The sequence below is a fragment of the Clytia hemisphaerica genome, unplaced genomic scaffold (genome assembly GCF_902728285.1).
Source record: "Clytia hemisphaerica strain Z4C2 unplaced genomic scaffold, Clytia hemisphaerica genome assembly, whole genome shotgun sequence".
NCBI classification, from domain to species: Eukaryota; Metazoa; Cnidaria; class Hydrozoa; order Leptothecata; family Clytiidae; genus Clytia; species Clytia hemisphaerica.
Window position 1 is genome coordinate 317,641 of NW_027104138.1, and position 27,118 is coordinate 344,758.

Consider the following 27,118-nt stretch of genomic DNA (forward strand, 5'->3'; position numbering starts at 1 on the left):
AAAAAATAACCGTTATGAACATTTTAAAGATGTTGTAAATACAATTTGGTGATAAATGAAGCCTAAATTTTGTTCGCATATGTTCGTTCGTTTTTGAGTGTGGTATTTCTCTATTAAGTGCGTTGTTTCAATGATGGTACAAATCGGCTTCGATAGTGGTACGCTACTTTGTTGGTGATTATAGCGTGTTGTTCTATTGATGATGTGATCTAATCATCGTGTTGTGGGGTACGGAGTCGGGATCGAGCACGAGATGGAGCTCCAGAGGCCTGAAAATGAGAAAATTCGATATCGTTTAATTTTCGATCCGTACTGGCTTAAGTACCACTGTCATGAGGCCACTAACTATAATTTAATTTTCATCAAATGACCCTCTTTGTTTAAAAGATTTAACGTGTCCAAACCTAAAAAGCTATTTGCCATTGAAAAAGAAGAGCGGATAAAATTTTTACATCAAAAAAAGTTTTAAAGATTCCTTGATTTTATCTCAAACTTTCACAGGAATAGTTTTAAAGAGAATGGTCGCAACAATTGAAGCCATTCTATTGGTTAAATTATAGTTTTACTTCAATTCTCTAACCAATAGAATGGCTTCATTTCGTTTCGGAAAAAATATATTTTAAGTACTACTTACACCACGGGTTGGAGCGCCAGATGCACCAGCGCGAGCTCTTTGGCGTGCTTTTTGGAGGGCTTGTTCGGCTGCTTCTGATCGTTCTTCGGCTTCCTCGAGGTCGACAGCTGCTTTCTTGTATTTGGATTGCCATTGGGATGCACTTTGTTCCTGGAAAGAAAAACATTTTGAGTTGAGTCAAGAATTGATTGTTGGTAGGCTCGAGGTTAAGACTTTTACGGAAATAGTGACAATATGCCGTGGGTTAACTTATGGTGTTTGGTGTTTTACATGTGTCAATTTCATACAAGAATTACTGTAACAACCTCGTTCCCTGGGTATTATCAGCTTTTTGATGCTTACTGATAACGCTAGATATTCTCTGACGTCAATCAGTTACGTAAATAAAGCTTGGGATACACGGGGACGAGGTTGTTACTGTAGTTAAATAAAAGCTTTCTAGCATTAACCGTTCATTGAAACCCTTATTGAAGCTGGTTTTGTGTTAATCATAATGATTTTTAGAAATTTTTTTGTTTGGATGGTTTCATGATGATTTCAGGCATTTTAAGATGGTGTTTGTGTGATTAATTAAAGTCACGTTGTTCAAACGCTAATCGCCATGTAAAACCCACCCACATAACCCGTAAAAATCCCACTGAAGCATAGCTACTGGAGCTAAACCAGTAGAATAATGTCATAGTATAATGCCAACGATTGTAGATTAAGTTTATCGTTAAAACACTTACGGCTTCTTCGACTTGCATTCTCAATTTCTTCATTTTTTGGTTCAATTTGTCAGCAGTATCTTGAGCACGTTCGGCGGATTTCTTCTCGTCATCAACAGCGAATTGTAATTCCTTGACTTTCTTTTCGCTCTTACGGGCAGTCTTGATAACATCAGATGATTTGCGGACTTCAGTATCCAAATCATTTTCCAATTCCATGATACGGCTTTCCAATTTTCGGATTGCGTTTTTCAATCCTTTTCCTCCTTGGGCTTCAGCTTCTTAATCGGGATTGTAAATCGGAACATTGTTTGGATAACATAGCACGTGACTTATCGGCGGTTGAAGCGGCATCTTGAGCGCTGTTCAATTCAGCCATCAAGCGGGCAACCTCAGCCATGGCGCGGGCGGCTTTTTCTTCACCAGATTTAGCCTCGTTTTCGAGTTCTTCAATTTCTTCTTGAAGGGCGTGGTAATCACCTTCAGCCTTTCGTTTGGCGTTAGCAATGTTGTTGTACATGGATTGTAATTCGGCAGCGCGGTCAGCGAATTCGCTCTTCTCATTATCAGCCAATTTGCGTGCACGATCAGCTTGTTCAAGGGCGACGCGAGCTTCATCAAGTTGGACAGCCAAATCGTTAGCACGTCTCTCAGATCGTGATGCAGAGTCACGCATGTCATCACGGCCACGTGATTCATCATCAATCATAGCTTGCATCTCCTTAAGTTGAGCTTGTAATTTCTTGATAGCTTTTTGGTAATCTCCATTGGTTCTTAAAGCACCATCTAATTGAGCTTCCAATTCAGCAACATCAGAATCGTATTTCTTCTTGTTCTTTTGTAAGTCTCCCTTGGCACGTTGTTCAGCATTGATGGTGTTTTGGAGCGCTTCCATTTGTCGTTGGTGGTTCTTGCGCATATTTTCCATTTCCTCATCCTTTTCGGAAGCACGTCTGTAAAAATAAAAATATGTTATCATGAATTTTGCCCTTATGTATTCAATTAAAGTGAACGCAGTCGCTCTTAAATTGTCTTCTGACCAGCCACCAGAACCGTTGGCAAACCAACGGATCCAGCGAGACTTGAACTCACAACCATGCCATTCGCGGGCATTTGCTCTACCATTGAGCTACGGGTCTGTAACCCGAGGACATGGGTTACATATTATGTTTCATAATACTACTTTCCCTCTTAACCTAATTTAACTCTGGTCTGAAATGTTGCTTAGATTTATAATTGTACTAATTGCTTGCATTGGGCTATTCCAGAAATAGTCTGTACCCCTTATGTTGAGGAGGTGTGACGTCCAGGCTGGTCTGGAAAATGAAAAATCCAGGGGGTCTGGTTTTTCGAGCGCAAAAATCCAGGGTGGTCTAAAATTATTTATTATTCTCTGGAATAGCCCGTTGCATGTCTATTTTATAGAGATCTATAAAATTTTCAGTCCACTGCAAGTCTTTCAAATTTCTACAAAATTTGAACCATTTAGGCCAGTTCGTAGTGTAGATTGAAAAAACAACTGTCAGTCGGATAGACAAAAAAAAATTTCAAAGGAATTTACCGGTCGGTTTGTTGTTTGAGTTGGGTAAGTTGCAATTGGACTTTAAGGAATTTGCCTTCTTCTTGTTCCAAAGCAGCTTCAGCTTCTTCCAAAGCAACTTGGAGTTCTTCATTTTCCATACCCAATTTGCGTCGGATTTTCTCAACTTCAGCTGAGCTTTTACCTCCTTCAGACAACTGGTCGGTGATGCTTGATAGTTCAGCTAGAATGAAAAACAAAAAAATTATTGTAGTTTTTGTGGTGGTTTCATATACCAGGGCTTATTATCTGACCAAAATTGCTCCTTGTCCGCCCCAAAAATGAATAACATCTATCGGCAGTCTTGTGTTTCGTCCTTCCTAGGACTCATCAGTGGGGCTCAGGTAAGCGAGCATAGACTACTGTTGTCACCAGAGTGTTCAAAACACTAAGTGTTGAACTTTAGATATTATGAACAATAAAAGTAGGGTCACATGCATCGAGTTTGATGCCCGAAGTGGCTAGAGAGGAATCTTCAAGCTTTCTCAAGCAAGAAAAATGAAGCCTTAAGCTTGCCCCGCATTTAGAAATTTTATGTGAAAACCACACGGGTCACGTGTTTAGGGTAGGGAGTAATTTCCCATCCAGGAGTTTCGGATCTAACCCCTTGAGGGCTTACATCACGGACCCAATAGCTGATCGGTTGTAAGTGACGTAAAAGCAGTCAATACGTCACTTTCAACCAATCAGATTGGAAGACGAATTTTAAGTCAACTTACCAGTCAAAGCACGGTTCTCTTTCTTAAGGGCGTCGTATTTCTCAGATGCATCTTCATGAGCAGTTCGGACTTTAAGTAATTCAGTTGAAAAACCACGTGATTCGCGTTGTGATTGATCCAAATCAGCTTGTACTTCATCACATTTGATTTTCCATTCGTTGATTTGTTGGTCGAATTTCTTTTGTCTCTTTTCCAATCCTGAAGCTTGTGCTTGTGCTTTTTCCAAGTCTAATAACAAGTCCTCGACTTCCTCGTTCATGCGGTTCTTCACCTTCTCCATGGACGAAGCCTTGCTTTCAGCTGCAGCCAAAGCTTCTTCCATTTCTTGAACGCGGGCGGACAATTTGCGTTTGGAGTCTTCGAGCTCCTCAACACGGCTGGCGCCCTCCATATCGTATTTGTTTTTCCATTGGGCGGCATCGGCGTTTGCGCGCGATAATTTGTTTTGAAGATCTTGTCGTGCGGCTTGTTCCTCCTCTAATTGTTCATTCAATGATTCAATCTCACCCATGGCGTTTTGTAATTTTTGGTGGTTGTCGTGTTTGCCCTGTTTTAGAAAGAGAAAATAATTTAGTAATTATAAAATGAAATAATTTACGGATTTGTGAATTTCTGAGTAAGGATTTTTTTTATTGTTTACTTTTCGAAGATATTTTTGTTTTTCAGAAATGACACTATTTTCAACTCTGAAGTTAGATAAATACGATTAGATTAGGTAAAAGCTATGACCGAATCTAAGAGGCCTGGGTCGATTATTTGTTACGGTTAGATTAGACTAACCCTATGACAGAAACTTAGAGGTCTGAGTCGACAGTTTTGTTACGATTAGATTAGAGTATGTCCGAATCTTCGAAGCCCAGGTCGACTTTTTGTTACATTAGATTAGAGTAACTCTATGACAGAAACTACGAGGCTTGAGTCGACAGTTTTTTACGGTTAGATTAGAGTAATTGTATGTCTGAATCATCGAAGCCCAGGTCAACTTTTTGTTACGGTTAGATAGATTAGACTAACTATATGACCGAATCTTCGAAGCCCAGGTCGGCAATTTGGTTACGATTAGGTTAGAGTAACTCTATGACCAAATCTAAGAGGTCTGAGTCGACAGTTTAGTTACACACACACATACCTTCGATTCTGAATCAGCATTCGATTTGGCATCATTGAAGTTGGTTTCCATAGTTTTCAAATTCTTGGTAGTCAAACCTAATTTATGTTCAACCTCCTCCAGTTGGACGTTCAAAGCTGCATTATCAGCTGCAGATTTATTGCATCGAGATTCACTATCAGCCAATGAACCTTCCAAATCGTTAACTTTGCTTCGTACTTCGTTGAGTTGTTCTTCCAAGCTTCGGTTGTTCTTGTCTGCACTTTGTTTTTGTTTCTTGGAGGTTTCAAGTTGTCCGTGGACATCTTCCAATTCTGCGGCAAGAGCTGCTCGTTCTTTGTCGGATCTAAGATAAATAATAATGTCATTTAGATATTCTTGATATGCGTAAGTCATTTTTCTAGCGGAAACACCCTAAAAAAGCCGGGTTTTGACACTTCTCTGTTACTAAAAATAGAAACACGGAGGTCAAAATCTGGCTTTCTTCGAGTGCTTCCGTTAAAAATATGACGTCATCGTGACTTACGCATATCAAGAATTGAGACCACTGAGCTTTATATAAACCTTGGAGACTAAGCCAACTAAATTCTTTGATTAGGTTTTTTTTTCTAAAGTATCAATAGCTGTATGTTACATTGATAGCGCTAGATTTACTTTTCGCCGTATATTTCAGATGTAGCGCCTTTTTAACATTAGGCAAAGTCTCAATATTTAAACGGCTTTTTTCGCCGATACCATAGCGCTTAGTCCATGGTTTGTGAAGGTCGGTGACTGAGACAATTGTTCAGAAATCACGGTTTTGAATCAATGAGAACATGAAGAGAGGATAAAAGGGATGCTTTTACCGCAATGAGACAGCTTTTGATTGCATAAGATTATCAGTCTAGGTTCTTCAAGACTTTCACATAGTTGCTTAGTCATTTTAACTTAGTATTATGACATGTGATAATCACAGTCAGGGGAAAATTTAAAGAAAAAACTTACTTGGCTTTAGCTTTTTTAACTCCATCGAGCTCATCTTGAGATTCGGCTAAAGCACCGTTGAACTTTTGTTTGGCGGAGGCTAAAGCGGCGTCTGCGGCGGCAGCTTGTTCATCCATCTCCTTTCTTAAGCGTTGGTTTTCCGATTCACGTTTCTTGTTAACCTCAACTTGGGCGGTTGTGGCTCCGCTTGATGATTCTAATTGCTCATTTAATTCTTCAATTTGAGCTTCCAAATCTTTGCGAGCTAACTCGACCTTTTGTCGGAGTTTTCGTTCAGATTCGAGTTCATCTTCCAACTCTTCAATACGAGCCATCAATTCAGCAATACGTTTCTTGAGTTGTTTAATTTGGTTTTCGTTTCCTTCCTTGATCTCTTCTAATTCCTTGATCTCTTTCTCGCGTCTAAGAAATAGAAAAGATAAAACGTTTTACCAACCCCTGTTACACTGGTTCAACTCTAATTTAAACAGAATGGCCTGCGATAGCTTCGGTTATTTCTCATGAATTTTTTTACAGCAGGCCAAGCAAACTAACAGCTAGTACAGTACCTGTTATCCAGTACTTTAAGGTACTCTATCTACTTTATTGGAACTACACGTTTTTTTATAAGAGCAAAATATATAAGAACATAAGGTTTCGATGGGCAAAATGTTAAGAACAAGCTAAGAACATTTTAAGACTTCGCCAACTCTAAAACACCCGATTCATCATGGACGATGAAAAAAGTTGTTGGATCGAAAGAGTACCTTATTGGAAGTGGTAAAATCGATTAATCAAAACATCAGCCGTTACCAGTTATTTCAACGTTTTTCTAATATCACATGGACGTTGTATGAATGTTAAGAAAACACGTGATAACTTACTTGACAACAGTGTCTTTAGCTTCTTTCAAGTTTCCTTCAGTTTCAGCCAATTGATCACGTGTTTCTTTCAATTCACCTTCAACTTTACGTTTCTCTTTTTCAACTTTAGCCTTGGCATCCTTCTCCTTCTTCAAGCTGTGTTCAGTCTAGATAAGATAAGAGAAGAATAAACTCGTGATTGTTTAACGCAAGGATGTACTAGATTTCCGAGGATTTACTGGCATATGATTTGGTTAAACACTTTCGATTAAAACTATTCACCAAAAGCTTTTTTCCTTAAATTCAATAGCTAGCACTGCAAATGAATGAGTTCGAATGCCAAGCACTTCCAGGGTGATAGATTCTCCCAGGAGGCACTCGATTCGAAAACGATCGTTCGTGTGGCCCAAAGTTAAGCCTTTGAAATTGGACCCTTACAGTGCAGAGCAAAATTTGAGGAAAAATCTGGGCGAAAAATTGACCCTGACGGTGCATTTTCTTGAAAATATTTGACCACTTTTTGGTATAATATCAGATTTTCCAAATCCTACACTCTTAAAGTGCACTTATTCATCTTTGCTCATTTCGACCCTTTCGGTGCACTTTGGGAAGCTTGGAAAAAGGGTACGGTAGATCGCTTAGATTCTCTACTTTCATTGATGACGTTTATTGACTTACATCTTTAAGTTGTCCTTCAACCTTATTCTTGGCTTTGTTCAAACTTGAGCATTTGTCTTCAGCAGCTTGGAGTTGTTCAGTTCTCTCTTCAAGAGATTCGTTCAGGTTCTTCTTCTCTTTGTTAAGTTTGGCGATTCCTTCTTCTTGTTTGGAGATGTCTTCGTTCAAAGCGTCGATTTGTTTGTCACGTGATGTCTTCTCTTGTTCCAACTGTTGGAGAGAGAAAGAAGAATGGTGTCTAATTAAAGAATTATTTTCTAGAACGATTTTAGTGTCTTTTGTAAGGTTTTTCAATCTGATGACACCAAGCGTTTTTAAGTTTTGAGTTTATTATAAGTCTATTTTGAGTCTAAAAGTCAAAGCATAGATGATTCAGATTGTACCTATGAAACCTAATCTGTACTGGTTAAAGCTTTTAAATGATAATGGGAATAGTGTCTTATTTTAAGAATTAAAGCTCTACTTACACGGTGAATGTTGGTTTGCATTTCATCAGCTTTGTTGTTCAAGTCGTCGATCTTGGATTCAGCTTCGGCGACTTTACTTTCAAGAACCTCACCTGAATGTTCTTCAGATTCGAGTTTCTCAAGAGCTTCATTAAGGCTGGCTTCTAATTTATCCTTAAGGGTTTGTGTTTGTAAGAGTTTATCTTCAGTAGCGATCAAACGGTCAGTCTCGGCTTGAAGGTCGGCAAAGAGTTTTTCTTTGGAGGCGATAGCGTCGGTGAGTTCGTTCTCCATCTGCTTACCTGTTGAACAAAACAAAAGAAAAGCTTCTTTTAAATCATATATTTATAAAGCCCGAAGGGCTAGGTGTCGTAAAACAAGCCATGACAGGCAAAATAAAAAATTGAATATCGGAAAAACTATTGACGCTTTTGTTTTCAAAAACCTGCGAAGCTTCTGATTGGTCAAGCGCTGAAATTTTATGTAATGTCACGTGATTTAGGTAGGATTTCCTACTTAACCTCGGCAAACTCTTTAGTCAAAGTACGCCATCTAGCCCATCGGGCTTTATAAGTCTATGGTTTGTATCCGCAGAGAATAATTCATGAAAAAGGTGGCAGAAGATGTGCATCTTTTCACTCAAGGATGCGAATAAAGACTGTAAGGAGATTCACCGTAGATTAGAAAAAAACTTTATTCCAGGCCGATGGAACGAAAGTAAAAGTGGGGAGGCTAAAGGTTCAAAATAAGATGAAATTCGCTAGAAATTTGTAGAAAATATCTAATTTGCTCGAAAGTGGGGAGGCTGAAGTCTCCCCAATCTCCCCGCTTCCACCGGGCCTGCATTTATACTTCCACTCACATTTAACAAGTCAGGTTTATAAAACGAAATGCTTCCCCCCGCCCATGTATCTATTTAATTCAAAAATCCCAAAAACCTCAAAACCGCTCAAAACTTTATTCCGCCGGACCAGAATGTTATCCCTCCACGTCACACATGGTCATGAAGCCAATATTATAATACACAGTTTAAACAGAGAATTTCACTATTGGTTCAAGTAAATCATTTTTTTCAGTGCAACTAAAACCATAAGACACGTTTTTTTATAAGAACATCAAAACCTTTGAATGTTCTTAACTTTTTGAATTTTAAGGCTAAAAATATTCTCAAAAAATTGTTCTTATTTTCGCCATTTTCTGAGCATTTTTGTCCATTTTCCTAAGAAATTTGGTGTTTTGGAGTCCACAAAGCCTTAAAATGTTCTAAACTTGTTCTTAACATTTTGGTCATCGAAGCATTATTTTCTTATATAGTTTGTTCTTAATCATTACTTACGTTTTTCTTCGTCAGCCTTGGCCTGTTCTTTAGCCTTCTCCAATTGTTCCTCTTTTTCTTTCATATCATCTTCAGCACGAGCGATGGAAAGTAAAGGTTGTACTTTGGTGTACAATTTCCACCATGTCCAGTTTCTCAAGAACAAGAATTTTCGCACGTTACGTTGGATAACGGCTAAACCAATTCTATGAATGAAGAAGAGATATTTCTCATTAGTTTTTATTAGTCAGCAATAAAAGACACTTTTTTATTCTGCTACTGACAGTTTCATGCCACTCTGGTGACAATCTTCAGGCAATTAAAACATGTCATTTAGAATAAACAGCCTCCATAACTGGAACACTCATGGGAAACACAAATTTGGTCGAATAATTGAAATTTCAAGTTATCGAGTGAGGTTTACAAGGCATTGTTAACTGAAGGGGCCATAAAATCGAGTTAAGGAGACATTCGAGTTAGAGAGGTTCGAGTTAATAAGACCAAATATCATAACATAATTTGCAACAATGATTACATACCTCTGGTCGCACATTTTCTTGTACTCGATACGCATAAGATGTCCTTTGCAGAAAGCTTGGAATTGAGAGATGATCTTTGACAATCGTTCGTCACGCATATCTTCAAGTTCTCCCACGATACCGGCACGGAAGAACACTTTAGTTTTACCAACACGGTATTCTGATTGGTCGAGTTGAAGGGCTTCGATCAATTTCTCGCCAGCGACTTTTCCGTCAACGAATCCGGATGGGATAGCGGAAGCGGCCAAGATTTGATAACTGTTTTATAAAAGAAAGTTGGATATGTTTTAGAAACTAAAGTCATGATACAAAAAACCTTTTCTCAAAGTCAAGACTAAGAGATTGGTAGATTATCAAAATTAGAAACGTGAGGTTATTCTTTAAAGAGCAAGCTTGGGTATTGAATTTAAGTGCTGAAATTAATCAAAGTCTAAATCATAGCCAGACTAAGAATTGAGCAGTGTGATAAAAACAGGCTTGACTATTAAAGATCTAAGTGCTAAAATGTTTTTAAAGGTACATTCTAGTCAGACTCAAATTGACTATTTGATATTACTCTCGAAAAAAATAAAACTTTCGAAACTTGGTTTTATTCTTACCGTTGCCTGAAATCTTGGAACAACATACGTGAAGGGAAACCTTTACGGCAAATACGGATTCCTTCCAACACACCATTACATCTCAATTGATGCAAGATAAGTTGTCCGTCAATTTCTCCTGGACATTTGTTCTCGTTGGGGATGATACAACGTACGAAATGAGGGGATGTTGACATGAGTGTACCGAGCAAGTTCTTCAATTGCTCTTTGTGACGGTAGGAGACGGTTTGGAAAGCACTTCCCTTTCGGCTACGTCCACCAGTAACTAGAATATGATAAAGGTTGGTTATGGATAAGATCCAATATTGGGCTTTTCCAGAAAAGAACCGTCGAGGAGGTCCATCCCTCTGTCGATGGAAATGAGTATACGGTTCTTTTCTGGAAGAGCCCATTTAAAACATTGCTAAAATAGGACGTTAAAGATCGACTATTAAGAATATTGTACGGTTGACTCTCTCTAATTCGATCTTCAAGAGAATAAAGATTTTCCTCGAATTAGAGAAAGATTCGAATTATAAAGAGTATTTTACGTGGCTATCCCGAACTCAATATTAGTTCGAGTAAGAGAAAGATTCGAATAATAGAAATTCGAATTAGAGAGAGTTCACTGTATTGTAATAGATAGTGGGAAATATGAAAACTGGCTAATTAGTGGAAACGGGATTTCACCTATACAGTTTATGTGGCTAGGTAAAAAAAAAAGAAAAAAGTATCGGTTAACTGCGTCTGGGTTATAGAATCACCCAGCTGATACATAACATTGTTTTAACATTTATCTAACGTTTTATGAACGATAGGGACGCGAGGTGGACGTTGTTATGACGTTAAGACCATGCTCACACGTTACTGTTCCGTTTCACTCCTGTATGATTTTCGTTACGGATCGAGAGTGTTCATATTGGTTTCGGAGCGCTTCGGAGCAAGGAAATAGAGCAGTTCCGTTCCGATTAAAAAAGTGGAGCGAAACCGTTTCGATCTGTTTTACTTTGTAACGTCTTCTTTTTTGACGTTTCGAATTTTGACGTTCACACTTGTTTCGGAACCGTTTCGTTTCGGAACGGAATGGAACCGTAACGTTGAGACGTTTGCACGTTCGCACGTGCCAGTTCGCACGTGCCAGTTCGCACGTGACAGTTTCGTTTCGCTCCGAAACGAAATTAAACCATTCTATTGGTTAAAAGTGACGTAAAGCTTGATTGTAACCAATAGAATGTCTTCATTTCGTTTCAGAGCGAAACGGAACGGTCACGTGTGAACATGGTATGAACATGGTCTAAGTACCAGCTGGGATGTTCCTTTTGGGGATTCCCAGAAAAATATTAACTTACCATCTGGGTTGTAATCTTGGAAGAGATGACGAACCAATGGATCAGTAGCTTTAGCGAAAAGTTGAGCAGAGTTTTCATTGATTGGATCCTTGTTCTTCTCCAACCATCCGGGAACTGAATAACCAACAGATCCAGCATAATGATGGAGAATGAAATCACCGCCACCTTGTTTGGCTTGTTTGGGTGTTGGTTTGGTGTAAGATGCGTTCTTTCCGGCATGTTGTTTGTGCAATTTTTGCAAGTAGGTTTGATCGGTAGCCTTGGGGACGATGCATTCTTCTTCAAGCATGGCGAAAATTCCCATAGGCTAAATAATGAGAATAATGTGTTCGTTGCTTGACGTTTTCTCACATTCAAAAGAATAAAGTGATGAGAGCTTCAAGAGGTGAACTGAAATATTTTACCAAAAGGAAAGTGCCAACGAGTACTGTCTAGCCACCAGAGTAGTCAGTCAAAAAGCCTTTCGAGACACAAAGTCCACAAATAAAAATTCGGAAACTTGTGAAAACTGACATTCGGTGAAAAGTGGAAGGCATAAACAACACTGTACTTTATTGATTCGATCCAGAGCTTCAAGTGTACAAAAGCGAGCTACAAAAAAAACTTTTCTGTTTCCAAATTCAACAGCGTGCACTGCAAAATTGGATGACTCTTACCTAGTCTGTTGTATATGAGACAAAGATCTATGCTTCAACCAATAACTTAAAAGACTAGATATCATCACCTATCAAATATATCTTTTACCTTTTCGATCAAGTCGATGGTTTGTTCCAAATCCATACCGAAATCAATGAATTCCCAGTGGATACCTTCTTTCTTGTATTCTTCTTGTTCAAGAACGAACATGTGATGGTTGAAAAATTGTTGCAATTTCTCATTGGTCAAGTTAATACACAATTGATCGAAGGAGTTGTACTAAAATATAGAAGAAGAAACAAAAAAATTTAACTGGTGATATCACTAGTGTGGGGAAAAAGATCTTTTTTTGTCAGTAGTGTGTCGTCTTATTTGTTCGTTAGTGTACCGTGTAATCCATACCATAAAGACAAAAAAAGTTAGTTAGGGCTTTTTAGAGTTAATTTTAAGACTTTTCTTGTTTTTGATTCTGTGTTGGCATGGACAAGATTTTCATGTACAGCTGTTAAAGGCTAAAGTAGAGACCAACATTGATTTCAAAGGTCCGAAGGGGCTTAAACTCCTGGAATCGACTTATTTCTCATCCATAACACGTGACCTGCGTGAACTTAAGGCTTTGTTTTTTCTTGCTTGAGACATGTTGAAGATTTCTCTCTAGCTCCTTCAGGGCTTCAAACTCAATGGAGACCAAAATGTAAAGTTGGAGTGGTTGGATCTGCATAATCTCACCAAATGGTATCATATAAAAAAAAATTACCTCGAAAATTTCGAATCCAGCGATATCCAAGACACCAATGAAATAAGATCTTCGTTCTTTAGTGTCTAAGGCCTTGTTTACACGTTGGACAATCCACAAGAACATGCGTTCGAAGATAGCTTTGGATAGACCAGAGACAGAGTACAAGACTTGGCTGACATTTTGTCCTTTGTTGACATACTCGGTACCGACCTTGACTTTTGGTTTGACCAGGGATTTGTGGAATTCACCGACTGGGATTCCCAACAAGTAACTGACACGTTCACCGTCTGGTTAAGAAAGAGGAGATATGGATGAATTTATTGATGAATTTACATCTATTAATATTGATTGACTAGCTAGGCTCAAAATTAAATTAAAGAATGAAAATAGTTTGCTATTGATAGAATATATGAAGTTTGTAAAGGTAGAAAACTTTATAGAAAAGCTAAAACCAAAATCTGAATCCATATCTAAGATTCAGAAATCGGGGAAATCTCGGGAAAAATTACTTACCAGCTGGGTCAACCACTTCAGCTTGCTCATCTCTGGGCTTTTGTTTGAATTTCATGTTACCCATGTTTAAGATGGAAGCAACAATTTTGAACATGGACCATTTCTCTTCATCACTGAACCCTAACACAGATACAGCGGTCTAAAAATAAAAAAATAAAGATTTTTTTGTTTAATTTTAGTAGTCTCATGAAACTTTCAGGAATTTTTGCTCTGAATCTCAGCTCCTGCAAACGTTCCAAACATTTCTTATATAGCCAAGCTGGCTGGTCGTGGACCCCATAGAAACAATCGAAAGACTGCTCAAAAAGTCCTAGATTACTGGGATTATGAAAAATCAACTCTATCTTTAACATAAAACCTTTAAACCTTCTTGGGCTAAACAAGAAATAGTATGTACCCCTTATGTTGGGGGGAGGTGACATCATAATCCAGGGAGGTAAAAATCGGTTAAATAAGGTGGAAAATCCAGGGTGGTCTAAAAAATGAAAAAGAAAATCCAAGGGGGTCCTGAAAAATTGAAAAACAAATCCAGGGGGTCACCTTTCCCAAAAAAAACCTCTTCAACATAGGTGGTACAATTTATTTTAGAATAGTCGCTTCTGGTAAAGAAATACTTACGAGTAAATCAGCATATTCAGCATGGTCATCAATACGGTCAACAAAAGCGACACCTTTGTTTAAAAAGTTGTAATTCATTGCATCTCTGGTTAACAAACATAATTTTTGGACTTCTTCATCAGTGGTAGCATACAACAATTGGTAAAAGATATGGTAATTACGTTCAGCTGAACCTTGGTGGACAACACGATTCTTTTCCAACAAATCTGGATGATGATGATGGTAAAAAAAATAATTTATTACCATAGACGGTTTTAGACCATGTCGAACTTATCAGAGGAAAATATTTGTAATTGCAATTTCATTGTATTTTAACGTGCGTTGCACTCTTTCGCACGTACTTGTTCTATTGTCTTAAATCTGCCAGTGATAATTATAGTTGACTTTCTCTAATTCGATCTTCATCGGACCAAAAAATTATCTAATTTAGTTGTTTAAAGGTTCGTATTGTTATCCTGAGTACTATTGACCTAAGAGAGATGTTTTTACTTTTATGGTTTTCGTACCCTCAAAGAGACCCAAAAAGGGGAAATGCATTAATTTTGTATTTGATTCTAACTTACATTGTTCGATATCAGCACCGGCCAGTTTACCAGTCTGTGAGAAATGGCACCGGATGAATTTACCCTGTAAAAAATAAAAAGGGGAGAAAGTTAAGATTTCATTTTGAGTCAGAGCTTAGAAAATTGTCTTATGTACAGAATTTAAAGAGGAAGTACACGCTTTTTTTATAAGAATGGTGTTTTTTGGGAAAAAATTATCCTGAAATATTCTTACAGTATTCTTAGGTTTGCATCCAATCCCAGCCAAAATCTAGCATGTTAGACATATAATACCTAGGGCATTTGGCATTTTCGTTGAAACTTGGGGAATGCTGGGGAATAATTGGCAATTTAATTGTAAAATGCTCTAAAAATAGCATTCTTAGGTTCAATTGCCTAATTCCATGATGGTGGTTTTCTTATCATATTATTATTTTTTTTTTGCCATTATTTCATCTTAAATATTCTTATAAAATATATTCTTATAAAAAAAGCGTGTAAGGCCCAATCATTTGTTAGTACTATGAAAAGTGACAAAGAGACAAACTTAATAAACGTGAGGAGTCCTAATAAGGGCCGGGGGTTCAGGCTCGGATACAGAGGGAGGCTATAACCAATGGAGGAGAGTGCACTCTATTATCGTATTACCTTATATGGAAACTAATTACTCTCCATGAATAAGATAGCCTACCTCCTGTATCCGACCCTGGGGGTTGAATAAAAAAATCGAAAAATTAACAAGCGGGTGTTGGGGAGGCTGAGATTAATGTATAAGTATTGAATAGTGTTGAAAGTTCTTCCATCTTAGAAGGATTTCCGTCTCAGTGAAGTAGGCTTTTCCGTTTCAAAATTCTGCATAATTCACCAAAAATTCAAGAATTATTTGCTTAATTCCATTTTCCGTCTCATACGAAAAATCTTGCTTTGACCACTGATTGAAGGGAAAGCTGAACTTACGAATCGAGAGGAGTTGTTGTTTCTGGTTGTCTTGGCATTACCGAAGGCTTCCAACAATGGGTTGGCTTGGACGACTTGTTCATCCAAAGCTCCTTTGACTTTAGCACCGTCACCTGCTGGTGGTTCGTCTTCCTGAATATTCGAGACAAAAAAAAATTGATCATCAATATTTTTCAATAGAGAATAGGGAAACATGCAAAAAGAAAAAATCTTTTTTGACGCGTTAAAATAATACTATATTAGCTGAAAAGCCGTTCTAAGAGTTATCTGCTGTTTTTTTTCAATCGAAGAATTTTGGAACTGTTCCAACTGATTCATTTCAGATGTTGTTTTTACTGACCTTTCTCTAATTTAATTCTGGTGAAACATCATAAAGATTAGATAGGGTGTAATTAGTTAGGGCGTGATTAGATAGAGCGTGATTAGATAGGGTGTGTATAGGGTGTAATTACCTTCTTCTTTTCAACACCAGCAACTTTGGCGATGTACTGGATGACTTTCTTGGTGTTTTCTGTCTTTCCAGCACCAGATTCACCACTGTGGTATAAACGAAAGATTGGAAAAGATTACTTTTATGGGATTAAATTTCGCGATTATGAACTCATTCGCGAAATTTTAAAACTTCTCGGGAACTTAATATCACGGATAACACTTCTGTACCTTTTTACTGCCAAATTATGTATTCTGATTATTGAAATAAATTGAGAAAAGTTCTTTTTTGATACCAGTAAACATTTGAAAAGTATTCTGTGGATAAGGCGTTTTTGAATTTCCACTGGGACCTAATTTCGCGGATTACACCCAAAAGGTTACGTCATACTTACGTAATCAACATAGATTGATTATCGTGCTCGATCAACATGTCTTGGTAAGCGGTATCAACAATAGCGAAAACGTGAGGGGGCATTTCAGAAGGTCTTTTTCCACGGTACATTTTGACCACTTCATCAGTATAGATTGGTAATCGTTTGTAGGGGTTGACAGCGATACAGAAAAGACCGGAGTAAGTCTATATATAAGGAATGATTCAAAAATGATTATTCCAGTTTCATTACGGCACGGTAACCTATTTTTAAGGATTTCCTTCCAGCTACTCGTCCAAAAGTCCAAAAACGGTTTTTTTCAAATATAATCAAATTTAGAGAAAATATCTATTTGTAGAGAATTGAATTAGAGAGATTATCGAATTAGAGAGAATATCGAATTAGGGAGAGTATACTCACATAGATCAAACCAGTTTCATAACGGGCTGCCAAATTGTGCAAGACAGAGGCTTCATTCAAGTATGTCAAACTGGCCATGTCAGAACATTTCTCGTATTTTGGGGGGTTCATTTGATCGCATTTTTCCTTCAACATTTCCATGCTCTAAAAATATCAAGAAAAAAACGATGAAAATTATTTTTTCTTATTGAACAGATTCTCAGACTGGAAAACTTGGCCTAAAAACTTTCTTCCCTACTGGAAATAGTGCTAATATTTAATATAAAGTTTTATGAGTTGTAGGGAAAAGACATTATTCTTGGTATTTAGTTTTTTATTGGTCACTGAGACAGGTGTGTTTATGAGGCATGCTGGGTAGAAAAATTTATCAGGATAGTTTATTCTCTGGAATTAGTCTTACTAAAGTCTATTCACGATAAGTGTGCACTCTTTTTTCATTTACTTATAACTTTTGAAGGAATTCTTCAATCTTTATAAATTTGATATCATTGGAAAGATATTAGTTAGTGGAACAATTTGAAATAAAAAAATCTTTAAAATAATTCTAAAAACGAAGATGAAAATGAAGAAGAAGAAAATGAAGATCTTGTAGAAAAGTGCTATAACTATCATTTTCACTGAAGTGAAACCTTGATTATCGAACGTCATCACTGTGAAAAAAATTCTCAAAAATAATCATTCAGTCAAAAGATATCAAACAAAGTTATAAGCTGATTGACGTCTAAAAACGCTGTTTTCTGCTATTTTCTGCTGTTTTTTGGGGTCAATCACTTATTAACTTTGTATCATAACTTTGTATTGAATAAATATTTTAGTGAAATTTTTTCACAGTGATGACGTCCAAAGATCAAAGAATCTCTCTAGTGAAAATGAAAGTTATAGCACTTTTTTACAAGATTTTCATTTTTTTCTTCTTCATTTTCATCTTCATTTTTAGAATTCTTTTGAAGATTTTTTTATTTCAAATTGTTCCACTCACAAATATCTCTCCAACGATACCAAATTTATAAAGATTGAAGAATTCCTTCAAAAGTTATAGGTAAAAGAAAAAAGAGTGCACACTTATCGTGAATAGACTTTAGATTCTTGTGATGTACATGTTTTATTATAAGAACAAACTATATAAGAAGATAAGACCTTGATGGCTAACATATTAAGAACAAGTTAAGAACATTTTAAGGCTTTGTGGACTCTAAAACACCCGACTTCTTAGGAAAATGGATAAAAATACTCATAATAGATTGACATTAAGGCTTAAAACTCAAAAATTTGTAACATTAAAATTATTCAGAAATTTTTCGATGTTCTTATAAAAAAGTGAATGTCGATTTCAACGGCTTCAAGGGGTTCTAGTTTTATTTCTTATATTCCTGAGTTCTATTGCATTTGATTTCCTATTAAAAAAATCAAGCTCGAGGGTATCGCTTTGATTTAATTAAGTCAACTAATTGGCTTCTAATTAAGTTACTTTTTCAAAGTGTGCCTGAGATTGATTTAATAATCAGCATCCAATTAAATTTGCACATAAATTAAGTTTTCGTCATAATAACTTTTATTTTCTTAGGTTCATGCTAATCAATTTATGTTCCTATAAAGAAATTCTTTAAAAAAATTCAATCAGAGATGCTAAATTCAAAATCTTTTTAAAAAATTCAAAGATTATCACAAGCTGAAACTCAAAAGGTTTCAACGATTTTTTGGTTAAGATAATCTACCATAAAGCTATATGTCCTTGTTTTGTTAGATTTGCAAATTTTAGAAACTCTTTGTCGACCGCTGATTTTGTCAACTTTCTTCTGTTTAAAATGGATTTTGGGAAGTGATATTTTCACGTTAAAATTTGTAGCTTTTTTTCCATTTTCAGTCGAAAATGGTGACAAAAACTCTCTAAAACTTTCATTGGAAACCTTTTAGTCGTATGGGATGACAATTTTTTGTTAGATATTTGGTTTACTTAGAAACAGATGTAATCATCTTACAAAGCAAAAGGCTGGCCTACACGTTTTTTTTATAAGAACAAACTATTTAAAAACATAAGGCTTCGATGGCCAAAATATTAAAAACAAGTTAAGAACATTTTAATACTTCGCGGACTCTAAAAACCCAATTTCTTAGAAAAATGAACAAAAATATACTCAAAAAATGGCGAAAATAAGAACATGTTAAGAACATTTATAGGCTTAAAACTCAAAAGGTTAAGAACATCCAAAGGCTTCAACAATTGTGGATTTTCTTAAAAAAGAGAAGCGTGTAGTGAGGGTTGTGCTTAGAAATATTGCCCGAGATTAAGTGACGACCGAGCTTGCGAAAAAGACTGGGAAAGGATCAAGTCTATTCTGTTCAATCAAGATAGAGAGCTATTCGAGCTACAGTGTTGGCAATAATTATTTGGCACAAAGGGTGATTTATCAGCAAAATTTAAAAATAGTTTTTAAGTACCTTTAGGAAGTAGCTAAGGATCCAAAAGTTTGTAAATGGTCCGACTAGGTGGAAAATATAGCCCCATTATACCCCTCCTGAAAAAGCTTGGAAGCCTGAAAAATTCACTTTCGCCTTTTTCGCACTTTAAATTCTGCAAAACGCTAAAATAGCCAGAAATGCCAACATATTCTGACCATGATTGTAGAAAAATAATTCCAAAAAAGCTTACCTTTCCATCTTGAGTTTCGACGGTAACTTTATCTCCAGATGCGGATTTGACTTGAGCTGCAACGTATCCTTTGTTTCCCTCCTTGATTGGTACCCAGACCCATTTCTTAGCGTCAAATCCTTTAGCTTGTTCTTTCATAAGTTGAGCCTTGTCTACCTGGAGGTAGAGCATTGGGTCCTTGCCCATAACATCTCCTTCGTAAGCTGGATAAGCCATGTTGGTTTCTTCTTCTCAAAAAAAAATTTTTCTGGCAAGAAAGTTCGCAATTTATTTTCTATCGACCTGACGTTCCTCGTTGAGGTACCACACTCAAAGCCGTAAATGGGTTGGTTCAATTTACCATTTTATATATTTGATTTGACTTTGATTCCAAAGGATTATCGAACATTCATCTATTGTCCTTTCTTTTGTTTTGCCATTGTCCTTTTTTGTTAAGACGGTCCAGCCTTCAATGCCAGCTGTGTTTTTTGTTATCGCTTCACGTCTTAATCATCCATGATGAAATAATAAGGTTTTGACATCTTACTTTCATGTATACTTGAATCCCATATATGTCTCTCAAATCTGTTCCTTATTGCTTTTGAATGGTAACATTTTTCGAAATTTTAAACACACATGCCCCTAGTTGACACATCCTTAGACAGTACTGAGACACAATTGATGCATTTTGGGTCATAATTTACCAACAATTCCTGAAAAAGTATACCTAAAAAGTCATACAACTTGATAATTTATGTTTCTTGTAGAAAAAACCCAGGGAGAGAAAATTAGCATAATTAACGTATGGTTTTAAATGAAATGAAAAGAATGGACGTTTTTTTTTTCAAGCAGTGATTACCTTTTGTTGAGCGCTTTCTCAATGGTTGAGATTAAAAGACATATTCTTAAGGCGTCCTTGTCAGATTTATTAAAAAATCTTTCTCTTTTCTCTTGACAAAAAAGAGCTCATTTTTTATCATACACTCTATGTCATTTTTTTATAAGCGTTTCTTTCAGTATCTTTAACTTCAAAGCTGGTTTTTCCGGAAAGCTTGAATTCTACTTAATTTGCTCATAGGTTTTAGGCCGAACGAAAATGAGCCTCATGTTCCAATACATAGAATTGTTCTTAAAAAAAAATGCATGAACAGTGTTGAGTCTCCATAACCCAAATGCGCATGCGATACAAACATTTGTTCAAGCCAAGGAAATTTCGGGTTATGGAGAAAGTTTTACAAGGCATTCTTAACTGAAGAGACCATGAAAATTGTCCAAGTTAAGGAGACGTTCGAGTTATAGATATTCGAGTCAAAGAGATTCTATTGTAGGAAAAAAAGCTGTTTTTTTATATTCTGGAAAGCTTGAATTCTACTTAATTTGTTCTTAAGTTGTATCAAAATTGACCCTTGCGTTCTTATAAAATTGTTCTTATAAAAAAGCGATTAATAAACAACGTTGTTTTGATGTCCATCTACGGACGTTATTTGGAGGTTATTATGGACCTTTTAAGGCATCCCCTTTGAATTTTTGAACATATATCTTAAAGGGATATGCTAACGTTTATACCTTGTTATGCTTACAGTTAAAAACTTACATACTTCAATTCTAAGACAAAGTTAATTAAGCCTGAAATTTGGCAAAAATTCACTCAACAGATGGTTTAAGTTGAATGAAATGCTATAACAAAATTTAAATAGAAAACATTCCTTTACACTCAAGAATTTCACGAGAAAAATGAGCCTCAAAAATAAGAACAACATAAGAACAATTCTGCGCCTGAAATGAATTAATTTTCAGCAAATCAAAGGTCAGAGTGGTAAAAGTTACAGTATAAAGCCTAATATGCTTCAATTTTGCCCGAGAAATAAGAACAGGGTAAGAAAAATTTGATTCTTAGTCGAGCCTGGACAAAAATTTGCTAGCTCTCATAAAAAAGAGTTTTTATTTTGTTTTTTTTATAAGAACCAGTAAACTTTTGCTCAGGCTTGACTGTTCTTAATTATTGAAAATGGGTTTAAAATCTGTTAAAATAAGTTCTTTCTGAAATCTGAGGATCATATTGTTCTTAATATGTTCTTAGGTTTTGGCTAATTTTCTGCCTCGTGTTCTTATAGAAATTATTCTTATAAAAAAAGCGTGTAGCTTTTTTTTGCATCCTCTTATATTGACAAGGACATTCAAGGTGAGTGAACAGATGCAACCGTTTTTACCATAAATGGTCATTCTATTTTGTCAAGTTTTTAAAAAGTAATTGTTTTCGTACTGCTAAAGGACGTACTTTAGTATAGTTTGCAGCCCTTATTATGATTCTAAGCATATAGATTTCGCAGCTGGAAGGTATGGGTTAACTCAGTATGATAGATTGTAAAGAACATTTTTAAAACTATTATACTGTATTGCTTATAACTTTATAATGCCTATTAAAAACATATAAGCATAGCTTAATATCAATTTTTTTTCTTATCAAGCTCATTCTAAGAGATTAGATAAAAGGTTTTTTTAAACCTATTAAGGCCTCTTTGACATCAAATTTCTGACCATTACGACTAAGTAGCTTTTAATAAGTTCGTTTGCCAATGCTAAACCTTTAGAAAGGGGTGTTGTCTTAACCAAACTTTCTTGGTCCTCCAAAATCAAAGAAAAAATAATTCAATTTTCATGGCATCATCTGTAACATATTACTTGGGGTCCCAGTTTTGGACAGTTTCAGTCCCGAAGAGAAACTATTGTCTCAATCATGGTATTAAATGAACATATGTTTTTAAGTTCGGTATAGTGTAGCTGTAGAAAAAGAAAAAATGTTCAACGTATAAGAAAGAGCTTTATATATGAAGTGCTTTGTTTTTAACGACTATATTTGAGAGGTTCTAGGCAATGATCTTTAGCGTTTCGTGCAAGGAAAGTCTCGGCTGTGTTCGAGTTTTAACTTTTCATCTCAAACCATTACGTAACCTTTTCAAGATTCCGTTGTCATTCTAAGACTGGATTTGACGTAAAATTGGAATTCAAGATCTTTCTATTTTTCAAAATGCCATAAAAGGAGGCATTTGTCATTATCGGCCGGCAACTCGGTATTGAAGGAACTAGCTATTAGTGCAAAAGGACACATGACCCCCTTATCATGTTACACCCCCTTCTCAATAACGGACCCAAACTCAATAAGGATTGGTATTCCCATATTTTTTATGGCTGGGGATTTAAATTCTTTTGTTTTCAAGTCAGAAAATACAGTGGGGATGGGAAAAATAGCATAATATTTTGTAGCGAAGATTGGTTTATTCGATTATTTTCAGTGGGGACCAAAATTGGAGTATAATTTTCTATCGGGGACGATATTTTGGCCAATTTCCCCAGTGGGTCTGTGAGAAGAGGGTGTCATGTTTGAATCAATAACAACTAAGTATTGTTTTTTTATGTAAATTAAACATGCATCGATTATACCAACAGTGCCTATAATAATGAAAATCCTGCATGCAATGGGAATATGTTTCTTATTGTGAAAATACCCAAAAATCCTTACCAGGAGGCCCCTCCTTCAATACCTATGCAAAACCAGTCAAAAAATATGTTAGACAAATCATTACTGTGATATACAAGTGTAATTAATAATTTGACAAGGGTATCCATGAACTACATGTTTTTTATAAGAACATACAAAAATTTTGAAGTCTTCGGATGTTCTTAACTTTTTTAGTTTTTAGCCTTATTATCAACGTGTTTTTATTTTCATCATTCATTTGAGCATTTTTGTCCATTTTCCTAAGAAATCGGGGTTTTTCGAGTTCTCAAAGCCTTAAAGTGTTCTTAACTTGCTCTTAATCGTTTGGCCGTTGAAGCTTTATGTTCTTATATAGTTTGTTCTTATAAAACAAAATAATAAAACGATCTAATAATATTCAATGGTAATCTTGTATTATTGCAGACATTGTTATCATATGACCCCGTCCCCTGTTAATGCATATTGGGCCATTCCATTTGATATCCATAAATGGGATTGGATGAACTTTTCTAAGAGACAACCCGAAAAGAGGGTAAAAAAGTGTTTTTTCATTTGTCATTTTTCAAGGGTATAAAAAGTTATTCTGAAAATTCCAGGGGGTAAAAGACTGATTTTGTTAGCCCAAAGTCACTTTAAGGTGTGCAAAGAGTCTTTCCAAGGTATTTTTTTTGCAAATTTTACCATTTTTCAGGGGATATTCACACATTCCAAAAAAATTCTTTTTCGACTTTAAAAGGTTTGTCCACCCCCTGTATGGTTTTTTAATGGAACAGCCCTTTTGTGTGGATAATTTGTCCTACTGTAGCCCTTCTGAAAAAGTGTCCTTTTCAGATCCAAACATCCGGTTACCCTGATTATTAATAGTTTTCTAATCCCCTGCTTTATGGGTAACTAATTGTAAATTGATCAATATTCAATAATCAATCAATAATAATTGATCTTTTGAACTGTATACTATTCTGAACACATTATTTCATCGAAAAACTTTGTCATGTTTTTTGAAATTACTTTAAAATTCAAATGAGATAATATAGGCATTAAAGTCCATTCGTTTGAATTGTGCATTCTTTTTTCGCTACAATGTTAGGCTGCTTGTATCCTCTAACGAATTCGTGCTTCTTATATACTACCTGCGATTTCGTAGAGGTCTGCGACTCAGACTACTACAATGTAGCCTGGGAATCCATGCTATGATTTCTTCTTCGATAAACTGATGGCGAAATGAATAGCATGGTCTGGGCTGCCAATTTGAATTTCGCTTCTCAAAATGACAGTTGATGAATTAGCCAATGAAAGTTTGGTTTAGTTTCTATGTTCAAACTGCTATAGAAAAGCGCGATTTTTTATTGTTTACTCATTTTTATTTAATGAGTGAGTTCTGCGCTTTTTCAACTGTAAAAAATGTGAGTCTAATATTGGACTCACAGCTCGAACCCGTCTTGTGTACATCAAATTATAAAAAAAACACACGACGGGTCTCCTCTCTAGCTACAATGTGGAAACCATGTCAGCGTAATTAGAGTGACTCCCTTGAGAGTGGTTCCCACGTGCAAGTAAAGCGGAGTACACACGCTTACAGCGAATGGACTTTTTATCTAGTTTGCCATAACAAATGTTTTAATAAAAGCCCGGGACAAATGTTTTTGTAAAGCCAGGATAATCAATATCTAAATCTAAGCTATAGGTAATTAAAGTTCATTGGTATTATGTTTTTTTAAATACGCATAATTAGATTTTGAAATTCGATTACTTTTGTCTAAAATGACATGTCATCATGGACTTTATCAAAAATAAACGCTAATGAAGAGATAGAGACAAATCTTTTCTAATGCCACACGCTTTTTTTACAAGAACAAATTTATATAAGAACATAGGCTTCCATGGTCAAAATGTTAAAACAAATTAATTCTAAGCCTTTACGGACTTGAACACACCCGATTTCTTAGGAAAATGGGTAATAATTGTCACAAAATGGTGAAAAATAAGAATATTTTAAGAACATCTTTTGGCTTAAAACTAAAGAAGTTAAGAACAGAAAGGCTTCAAAAATTTAGGATGTTCTTATATATGATATGATGATATGATTTTATCTTGCTCCTCTTTATAGCTTCTGTACAGGCAAATACAGTAGTAATTCTCTCAAACAGAAGGCGATTTTTTTCTTCGTTTCAGATTTTTGATTCAAATTTTCTGATGTCGAAGCACCAAGATCGTGCTTTACAAAATACTTGTTCCACTTTGCCCAGTTGAAATATCCCGGCAGGTATCAGTTCAAATTTTACTAGTTTTGATACAGTCTACTCTCTTTAATTCGAACCTCTAATATCCAAATCTGTCTATAATTCGAACTAAAGTATTGGTTTACTGAAAGACGCCACAAAATGGTGATTAACTAACTCATTAAGGGCTCTATAAACCATAGTGAACTTTTAGTATTTTTCACGTCAAAATATAAATTTCTGCCTGATGTAGCTACAATCATGGACTAAATATTTCAGACAAAGGGGATTTGCTTGCGAAACTTTAAACACCACAGATGATTTTTAAGTGCGTACTGAGTTTTAACATGAGACCTAAGACTTAGGAGGACCTTAGAATCTCAGGATTTAAAAGTTCAAATTTGCCCCAATAAAGCCTGGGAGCCTAGAAGCCACCGAATCCCTCAAAAATCGAAATATTCAATGGAAGAAAGTTGAAGTGCTAAAAATAGCAATTCTAACCCGAACTCTAAATTTTGAAAAACGTTAGAATACACTAAAATCTCAATATATTTCGACCATAATTGTAACAAGACCCTGGCATGTTATAAATTTTCTGTTAGATCAACTATGGGGGAGGGGCAACTATCCTTGGGTCTGAAATTTTAGAAATCGCAATAAAAAAAAAATTTGATGAAGAAGAAAATGAAGACTTTTGCAAAGAAGAGCTTATTTTCGGCAAAGAAAAAACATTTTGTAAAAGAATTTGCGGTAGATGCTGTATCTATTACCGAACTAAAAATAGCTTTTCGAAAAATTTTTCTAAAACCTTATTTGTCTCAAAATCTTGAAGTTAGTGCTTTTTGACAAATTCTCATAAAAAAACAGTCATAATTTTTGATGCATCAATTTAGAAAATGTTTCCGAAAAATTTAAAACATTTCAATTCTTTGCGGACAGTTTGAAAAAAGTTCGAAACAAAAGGGTTAATTACCCATTAAAACTTAGCACTTTTGTAAAAGAGGGCGGTGCAATTACTCACTATATATCTTTGTAGTCTAGCAAGCTAGACGACTAATTCAGACATATTAGAAATAAAGCAAATAAGTAAATTTTAGTCGTCTAGAAACCTTTGTGCACTAACTCCAAACAAAAAAAAAGTGTCAATATCGCAATTAAAATTTTTTCCCGCTCAAAAGAAATTCTTGAAAATAAAATGTGTGTGGATTTGTGTGTTAAAAACGTTTCATTTGAGTTGATTTTATTTTGAGAGTTTGTTGTTGCTTGATAAATTGTTTTCTCGCTACGCAAGTTTCTGCGTAGCTAGGCCCGGTATCTATAAGGCTGGAACACCGGATTCTTCCAGTCGTTTATACAAACTAAATCCCGTATCATTATTTGTGTTTATTATTAGTATTACATGCATTATAAACGACTCCAGTCTAATATCTTTGTTGTTATTGTTCTCAAGGCGTTCAAGTTTTGAAACCACGTTGACAAAATTCGTTGGTTTAGGTGAAACTATAAAAGCATTACAACATTTATTAAATTATATTTTTATAATAGGTAAATTCTTTATATTTCCCTTACACCCCTGTCTCCGTAACCCGGTGGAGTTTAAAAGCTCACCAGGCAGGGTGGCTAAGAAAATGACAGGATTTTACCGGGGTAGTTTTTTTTTACTTGGATTTAAAACTTAAGGTGGATTTCCACAGGATAAACTTTTTAAAAGAAACGTAAATTTTTGTTAAGGCCCGGCTGTCCTTATCTTTTTACGGCATTGTAGGGTTATTTACCCTATTTTTACTATTTTAAGTCTCAATTCTTCCAAGCTTCAGTCATTCCGAGCTCAGAATAGTAATAAAAAAGCATTCTTACTTTTTATATTTTTTGAGCCTCAACGTTGTTCTCCTTAAATTTGGGTATACAAAAATAGCTTTTTCTACAACACTAAATCTTGGTATTGAACTAATTTTTCTTAAATTTGATTTGTCCCCTACTGATATGCAAGCATGCTTTCAGGGACGTTTGTCTGGCGGGTTTTGTTCTACTAGGGGTTTAAACGATTGTGTGTGTCTATCCTGAT

At 35.7% G+C, this 27,118-nt stretch overlaps 1 protein-coding gene across 1 annotated transcript; it reads right to left on the reverse strand.

Moving 5' to 3' along the window:
* Positions 1-102: 102 nt before the first annotated feature.
* Positions 103-19,710, reverse strand: LOC136813692 (myosin heavy chain, striated muscle-like). Its single transcript, XM_067070192.1, is given in 25 exon segments — positions 103-269; positions 635-784; positions 1,363-1,624; positions 1,626-2,294; positions 2,903-3,104; positions 3,640-4,186; positions 4,769-5,093; positions 5,732-6,133; positions 6,595-6,740; positions 7,252-7,461; positions 7,719-7,999; positions 9,034-9,218; positions 9,552-9,809; positions 10,151-10,415; positions 11,479-11,785; positions 12,223-12,393; positions 12,872-13,140; positions 13,367-13,505; positions 13,985-14,190; positions 14,548-14,611; positions 15,484-15,615; positions 15,936-16,020; positions 16,308-16,492; positions 16,707-16,850; positions 19,357-19,710. Coding segments are annotated over 25 exon segments (5,880 nt in total). The 5' UTR covers positions 19,573-19,710; the 3' UTR covers positions 103-209.
* Between the last annotated feature and the right edge of the window lie 7,408 nt (positions 19,711-27,118).